This window comes from Mus pahari, chromosome X (assembly GCF_900095145.1).
Source record: "Mus pahari chromosome X, PAHARI_EIJ_v1.1, whole genome shotgun sequence".
Classification (NCBI taxonomy): domain Eukaryota; kingdom Metazoa; phylum Chordata; class Mammalia; order Rodentia; family Muridae; genus Mus; species Mus pahari.
This window is the reverse complement of record NC_034613.1, coordinates 51865437-51874281: the sequence shown is the minus strand read 5'-3', so window position 1 is coordinate 51874281 and position 8845 is coordinate 51865437. Positions and strand designations below refer to the sequence as shown.

The 8845-nt window shown below is 44.7% G+C and overlaps 1 protein-coding gene across 1 annotated transcript; it reads right to left on the bottom strand.

Moving 5' to 3' along the window:
• Positions 1–1530: 1530 nt before the first annotated feature.
• Positions 1531–3169, bottom strand: LOC110314322 (melanoma-associated antigen 1-like). The gene is made up of 2 exons (XM_029534523.1): positions 3094–3169; positions 1531–3011 (listed from the first exon to the last, which is right to left on the bottom strand). Exon 2 carries the CDS (start codon positions 2949–2951, stop codon positions 1686–1688), a length of 1266 nt encoding a protein of 421 aa, XP_029390383.1. The 5' UTR covers positions 2952–3011; positions 3094–3169; the 3' UTR covers positions 1531–1685.
• Between the last annotated feature and the right edge of the window lie 5676 nt (positions 3170–8845).

Genomic DNA, 8845 nt, shown 5'->3' with positions numbered 1-8845 from the left:
CAAGCACTTAAGCTTACATTGGCTCTTTGTGGAGCAGGCTTTAACAATCATATCATGTAGGACTGTTGGAATACATAGGCTGAGACGTCTGGCATGGTGTTTGCAGATAATTGTGTATAGAATGAATGTCAGTTGAGTTTGAATATTAATTTGACCACATACCTATCCACTCAGGAGGAAAATGTCCTCTCCAGGAGAATCAATATCAAATCAGCTCTAACACACTGCTTTCCAAATAAGTCATGATACTGTCTTTCTAAAAAGGAAACTATCTGGATGTGAATAACTCTTCCCAAACTGAAGAAACTTGAATTTCTTCAACTGAAGAAGCTGAGAATTAATTTTTAAAAAGTTTCTTCCCCTCACAGCTGTTCATCTTCTGATATACTAATTTTATAGCCACCAGATCCTAGAGCCTGGTTAAAATTGGCCAAACAACAATCCCTTGGTTCTGGCTCTCCCCAGCAAAAAAAGAATAATGGCAGCCTGGAGATCTCTAGGCAGCACCCAAGGATTCTTACCCTGCTGTCTTGGAAACCCTTATATAAATCTGTCCAGCCTTGTGGGTCAGGGTATAGCTGGATATAACAGTGTAAGGCCACAATCTTAACACTTTGGAAGTGAAAGCAGGAAGATGAGTTCAAGGCCAACCTAGTCTACGTGAGATCCTGTCTAAAAAGCCAAAACAAAAATTTCTTAGAGCAGACAGTATGTTAAAGCACACCAGGGGAGAATCCCAGGATGCCTGCCATTCAAGCATCAGCCAAGGATTCTTCTCTTGTTCCCTGGAACCCCAAGGGAACAAGTTAATAATTTTGATCCTAGTATTTTCTCTGTCCTCAAAGACTTACTAAGAGTCATGGCTATGGCATTGACTCGAGATGTGTGCACTTGAGTGAAGACAAGCAGAGTCTCACTTCTCTGCTTGACACTTCTTGCTTGCATATCATCTTCTCCATGCTCCTAATAAGGCAGCTGTACTTCACACACCTCCCAAAACCACACACATTCCAAACAAACAAACAAACAAATATATTCAAGTTTGAGCTCAGTTATTAAAGCATATTTGCTGTTCCTGCAAAGGACCTAGGTGCAGTTATCAGCATTCATACTGTGGCTCACAATCAGTTGAAACTCCAGTCCCAGGGTATTTGGTGCCATATTCTAATCTATGTTGACCCCAGGCACATGTGTTAAACATACAACCATTCAGGTAAAAACGCTCATACCCATAGAAAGTCAAAAAAAGAAAACAACTTTAAAAATATATCCAAATAATGTTTGGCCAATAAATGAATCAGTGAGCAGAGATCTTAAGATTTATTACCATTTTTCCTGTTTTATTAATCAAACCAATCTAGGTACACATTTTAGAGTTGACTAAACAGATTGAAGGAACTCAAGGATTAACAATTGAACAGTTCCCCATATTTTCTCAAAAGCTGGTAAGACAGGAAAGAAATTATGATCACTCATAAACTTACATTGCAAAGATAATGTAACACATTTTAATTACAATTACAACTGGAGAAAGTACACAAAAGGAAAAAAATACAGAACACAAAGTTGCCCCATACTGTGTTCTACCCATACCCAGACTAAACTTGATCCTCCTTTACTGAAAATTGTGCCTGTCCTCTTTCAAACAAGATATTGGGCTGCCTCGTGTTGTTATCAACATGTTACTAAGCAGAGGGGCCAACTATGGCTCTCCCTTCCTCATCTCTGAATGCCTCGCTATATAAGGATGAGAAATAAGTTGGGGCCCTACTTGTAAGCTTGGCCAAAAACTCAAGGACTTTCATCTTGGTTGTCTCAGAGTAGGCTCTTGGACCCCATAAGAACTGATAGCGTGGAGGATAACTCTCGGGTACCTGCTGATAAATCAGATAATTTTGGTACACTAAATCTCCAGTGAGAAACTCCCTGGGCTCCCCATAAATGAAGTGCTCCTTCCCATCATATATTCCCATCATATTCAGGAATTCCCACATGCTTTCTTCAGAGGCGCAGTTTCCCTCTATGAATATCACACCCAGAATAACTATGAGGAAGCCATTTCTGGGCAGTCTCTGACTGTCAGTTATCACATCATCATAGGTGAGGCCCAGTGAGTTGGTCAGGACATAGGAGCTGCTTACTGCATCGTCTTCCTTTATATCAATGCCAAAAATCATCTCCAAGCACTTAGAAGCTTCCTCAAAGATAATGGGGAATTCATTTTCGAAGACTTCTGTGACAACTCTGAGCATTTCTACTTTCTTGACAGGTTCCTTTATTCTATATTTGAGGATCATGAGATTCACCAGTTCAGTAACCTTTTGGTTTTGGAGTTTTCTCCATGAGAAAGTGAAACTCTCTTCTTCCTGGCTTCTGTATTCTTCATCCAAGTTGCTGCATGACATGAGGGTGTACAAGCTCTGATGACTTTGGGAAATATTCATCATCCAGGCAACAGACCCATCCACCCCACTGGGATTGCCCCAGATCAGAGGATGGGATGAAAAGGTGGAAGGTGGAGAAGGACAGGAGGGTAAAGAGATTTTTAATGTGGCAGATAATGTGAAAGACACAGTATCACCATCAATGGCTTCCCATTCCTCCTCCTCAACCTCCTCTTCATACTCCTCCTCTTCGTACTCTTCCTGTTCAACTTCTTCCTCCTCTTCCACTTCCTCCACATCTCCTGGTACTTCCACCTCTTCTACTTCCTCCTCATCTTCTGCTATTTCCTCCTCCTCTCCAGTTCCTTCCTCCTCCTCTTCATAATCACCATCATCCTCTTCTTCCTCTTCCTCCTCTTCCTCCTCCATTTCGTCCTCATCCTCTATTTCTTCCCACTCATCTTCCATTTCTTCCTCTTCATCTTCCTGTTCTTCATCAGGCAATATATATATTTCAAAGGCATCCTGGAAAACCTTCTCAAGGCTGAAGTATGGATAGTATGGCATAATGAATCAAAACGGTGATGGCAGTATATGCAGGAGTGTGGGTGAATGGATCCCACTGACCTGGGGAAGAGAAAGGTAGTGTAGTGTGAGTGGCCTCAGCTCAGAATTTCCTTCCTTATGGTTCTAACAAAAGCATACTCACAGGACTCCTTTGTGCGTGATGTCCCAGAGCTCTGCAAGGCTACCGCTTTCCTTGTTGCTCGTCCTACTGGAACCTGAAGATGGATATGAGAAAGGTCCTCAGCATTTAGGTCACAGGAAGATCCTGAGACTCTAGGGTCCACAGTTAGACATGTGTCTAAGTACCTGGGACCCCTGGGTTCTGGGGGTTGGGTAGTGTGCTTGGTGCATATTCAGGATATGCTTCTCACCTTCGCTACTTTACTTCCTGAACCTTTTCTAGTCTGTGGCTCGAGGGGATGTGACTCACATCAAGACCTTCACTGCTATTTCTTACAGCTCTTTAAAATGAGCTGAGATGACCTCCCACACTGCAGGCTTCCAGAACAACCCTAAACTGCTCAATGTAGCTGGGTTAGACTTTACTCTGAAATCACCAGGATTCTAGGTATGTGATCCCCTTTGAGTTGACCTTTACTCTGACAAGTCTTAGATCCTATTCACCTGCTGCACTGCAAAAACCCCTAAGGATAACAGCTCACACTCTTCAGACAAAGAAAACAAAGCATGAGAATCCCATTCCCCAAGCATACCTGTGAAGGGACTCCCTAAGATGACAGTCAAGAACTGACCAAACGCTGGGTTCTATCTCCTAAATGACAGACGTTCTTTTCTCAATCTGAACTTGTCAGAGCCTGGGGCTGTATCATCTGCTAACCACGGTTTGCTCCTCTGAGCAATGCTTTGAGATTACCAAGATAGAGAAGACAATGTACCACATCCAAACACATCCCTCAGGGCATCCAATAAGCTGACAGTCAGCATGGGAAAGGTAGCAGCAGGTATACTTTCAGTCCTAGAAGGGGTGACCATACCCTCAGAATTTACTTAGAATCCTTAACCCCTGGCAGTGCTGGACTTGACTCCTCACTCTTCTGACCTGATGGACTGCCTAATCATACTATTGCATCTTCAGACCAAGTTCCTCAGTTCCTCAAGAATGCAAGATGACACAGAAAAGATACCAAATTCTCACTCTGTTGACATCACAAACACTTATACAAAGGCTTTCCTTGTCTCCCTGGAATACACCATACAAAACTAAAATGGCATCAAATCCACTGACTCCTGTCCAGGGTCTGTTAGGTTCAGGCAACAGTCCTCCTTGTCGGGGAGTTGCCTGTACTCTTTAGAAGGATCTGCCTTAGTCTCTTTTGACCTGAAGTGTCTCTAGTTAACCAAAACCTCACCATCTGGAAACACTCTAGACCCTGGCTCTTTGGAGAGCTTGTGGCAGAAGGCAGAGTCCATTCCATTAGATCACCACAAGCTATTGCCTCCCTTGGCTGGAAGTAAGTTAAAAATTGGACTCCTGACTTTCTTAGGGGTAGAATTAAAGATGGGGAGGAATGAAACTTGCCAAGCAAGTCAAGGACTTGTCTTTATAGACTAACCCTCATAGAATTTTACCTCCTCAGATCAAAGCCCTTCCCCTTGACACATCACCCAGAAAACAAGGCACCACATTTGACAGATGTTGCCAGCAACATCCTAAATGTTTATACCTGTTGAATGTGGGGCCACCTCACTGGAGACTGTGCTCTTTGTTTTCCTATGCTGATTACAAGAGAGGGTTTCTCCTCACCTCCCACCCCTGACTCTCACCCAGTTTAAGGAGCTGAATTGGCCCTGACAGGATCTGAGAACACCTTTGCAAAGGTGCCCTGGCCATCTTTGACAAATCTTTATTTCTCTGAGAAGCTAATCAAATGTGAAGTGTGGCTATATCTCATACCCCTGTCCAGAGTCTCCCAGGGTTGATGGCTGTAAATAGACCTCATGGTTTTTACTTGGAGGAGAGGTTAAACTCTCTGATCACCCTCAGGCTATTTACATTGCTCATTTCTGCAAGATAAACTTCCTCAGTTCCCTGCAGAGGTGACAAAGCACATCTAGAGCTGTTGCCCATATCTTTAATGCATACTAGGGTTTTTATGAGGCCTTTCTTTCTACAATAGTAAGAACTGTACGTTATCCTCAAGGGATTTTTATATTTACTCCTAACAAGCCATGTGCAGACTTTATTCTGTTCATGTGAGGTTTGTCTTCCTCCATTCAAGGGTTCTATCTCATTCACACATCAGAAAAGAAAGGAAGAAATGAGGACTCTATCCTTGATCCTGGGACTTCTCCAGACCAAGCATCATGGGCTAGTTTCTCTGAGTCTCGAACTGTAATGTGTGGTCCCCTCATTCTTGTCTCAAAGTACTCGCTACAAACACTGATTCCTTATAAGTTCAAAGTCTAAATACCATAGCCCAGATGCCAGACTCAGCGCCTGCAGGGGAACAGCAAAGGGGAAGCAGGGCTGGGGCTCTCCACACCTATAATCAGAAGCCCTGTCATTCCTCATTCAGGTTTTCATTTTAATGCCTGTCGGGGGGCAGCCCACCTCCCTCTGCTGAGTGGATGTAAGGTCCTTGGGGCTCCTCCATATCCAATAATAATTCTCAGAGCTAACAGCCAGGACCCTTCAACACCTCTGGGAAGAAGTTCTATTCCTCCTTCACCAGGTCACCAGGGTGCGTCCTAATTGTGCAAGACCCAGCATTGAATCCTCCCTTTCCTGAAGAGGCTCTTCAGGAAACTCTCCCTTGTCTCAACCTCCCAGGATGAAATCCATAAAATGGCATGACCCACAAGCCCAAAGCTTTTCCTAAAGCATCCTAGGGGCAAGGCATGAACAGATGATACCGTCACCCCAGTATCTATCGGGGAGAGCAAGGTTTTCAGTCTTTCCCCTGCAGCTTCCTCATTAAGTCCAGGACTTCTCTATTTATCTGAGTGTAGCCAACTCAAAATGCCTCACCTCCCTTGGACTCTCAACATGGAATTTGGGAATGATGTAAACCATGACCCTACCTGGAGCTCCTAATGATAAGTAGAGCTAACTTTCCTATATCTCTCACTTCCAGGAATAAAATGGAATCATCAGAAAGATACTATCTTTACAGGGCCTGGAACTTCCTGTGGACTTCTGTCTGTGATACCTCTGGGCAGATACCTTTACATGAAACTGGGATTCCTCTTAGGTAACCCGTGTACAGCCTACTTCCAAAAGCCTCACCTCCCTTAGGACTCTCACATGTACAACGTTTAAAGGACTATGACATAACCCTGCCTAGAAACCCCAAGACATGTGAGATAAGGCATCATACATTCGTGGGCAGCAGGGAGGGGGGAAGGCTTCCAACCATCCCTCAGAGTTCTCCATATCCTCTATCCCATGATATTTCTCGAGGCTGACCTAAGTCCAGTCTCCTTCCAGACAGCCTCACCTCCCCTGAAGAGCCCAACCTCCATGGAAAGCTGTAAACACACCGAAACCAACCAGGCTGGAGCCTCCTAAAAAAAACGGTCTATACAAATAGGATTAATGCCCCCTATTTCTCTCAAGTAAGACAAGTCTTCCATTCTTTTTTTGTTTGTTTGGTTTTAGTTGTTGTTGTTGTTGTTGTTGTTGTTGTTTTTCGAGACAGTGTTTCTCTGTGTAGCCCTGGCTGTCCTGGAACTCACTCTGTAAACCAGGCTGGCCTCGAACTCAGAAATCCGCCTGCCTCTGCCTCCCGGGTGCCTCCCTGCCCAGCTCAAGTCTTCCATTCTTACATCAGTCTTCTAGCACAAGATTCGGCCCCCTCTCCTTGCTGACAAAAGTTCAAAGTCCCCTCAAAAAGCTTTGCCTCTCTGGGACTCCCAACACTGGGGAAGTGGGCAGCATTAAAGCAAAGAGCTTCTATGCCACAGAAAGCCTCCTGGGGAATAACTACTGGCACAGGCAATACCAGCACCCACAACATGTTTGGAGAGAAACCGGTTCCAAGCCCACCCCGAAGGGCCTCCCTTTAATATGCCCAGGGCTAGGACTCCTTCCCTGCTGACCAGAGTCCAGCCTTCACAACAAAACGTCACCAACAAAACCTCACCTCTCTCCAGACAAAAAACAAATCAGGAGCCTTAGTCGATCTTCCCTCAAAAGAGCAGCTGCCCAGAATGGCCACCTTGGGCGGGACTTCCAGCCCAATTTCCTGTTTTCCCTTAAATGATTGGCCAGGCCTATGACCACGACTCTTTTTTTTTTTTTAAATTATTTTATTAGATATTTTCTTCATTTACATTTCAAATGCTATCCCGAATGTCCCCTATACCCTCTCCTCACCCTGCTCCCCTACCCACTCACTCCCAGTTCTTGGCCCTGGCATTCCCCTGTATGGGGCATATAAAGTTTGCAAGACCAAGGGGCCTCTCTTCCCAACGATGGCCAATTAGGCCATCTTCTGCTACATATGCACCTAGAGACTCGAACTCAGGGGGTACTGGTTGTCTCTGCAACTTCTTTCATGGGTATTTTATTCCCTATTTTGGGGAGGAATGAAATATCCATGTGTTGAAGACCACAACTCTTATGGCTGTGAAACCATGGGCCAGAGAATCGCCAGAGAGAATTCTGGAAATAGTACATCCGGGCAACAGGGAGGCACAACTGTGTACCCCTGTACATCAGAAAGGGGTGATTTGGCAGCCAGTTCCTCAGCGGATAACCTAGCAAAGTTCAGGACACAATCCTCTGCTACCCTAAGCCAACCTAAATGACTTTGCTAGATGAAACTTATCCTTTATTCATTAAGATTGCCAACATGGAAGTTATAATATGTGCACCACACACTAGTATGATTGCTGTGGGAGGGAATGATTAGAAAGTCTGCTATGTGTAGACTCTTGAACTCAGTTCTGGCTTGAGAGACCTGGCTTTTCACCTGTCAACAATGCCATTTCTCTCTCTGGACCTGAGTTCTCTGGAATTTAAGCAGCCTGTCCATTCTGGAAAGCCAACAAAGCCAGCAGGGGGCAAGTGGGAAAGTAATAAACATTTAAGCCCCAGGGATTCCCAGAGTTTACAATTTAGATAGGGTGGGGTTGAGGCCAGTGTTCAGTGCAGCCACAGATAGTAGGAATGGATATAATCTTTCCCCGATTGTTTATATTTAATCCTGACAAAACATAAATCCTATTCTTTTTGCTGACTGAAAAGGCCAATGTCCTATTTTTCCCTGAAGATTTCCAGATGTTCGGGTAGGAAAATAAAAGAGTGGGTACTTCTAGCAATTTTTTCTACCTAGACCTCCCCTACCCAACATTCCCTGGGGCCTCTCAGATCTCAAGGTCCCCCCATCACACACACACACACACACACACACACACACACACACACACAAGGCAGATGGTCTGGGCTGACTGTTAAACAATGGGAAGTCTCATAAAACCCCCTCAATTGTGGGATTTAGCAACCTCAAAGCCTGCAGTTCTTTCTCTGTGGAAGTATGCTTGTTGTCTCCAAACTATGGCCTTTGCCTTCTTGTGAAGGTATTTCCTTAGAAAACTAAAACTGAAGAGGCCTGCTCATCATGAATCCCCTCTGAAGCATTCCAGGACACACATCAGCAGCAGAGTGGCATTCTGAGGGATGGTCCTCGCTCAGAGGGAACTAACTGGTTGACCCCTCAGTGCTCACTCTTAGAGGTCCTTACAATGCATGCCTCCCTGCCATCTCTGAGCATTTGCTTAAACCAAACTCTTACAGAGAATGGGTTTGCGATCTGAGCCAGGTCCTAGAAGGGAGAGAAGCCACACACATGACGGAACAGGGAACCTCCCCTCGGCCCCCAACAAAACACACACACACACACACACACACACACACACACACACACACACAC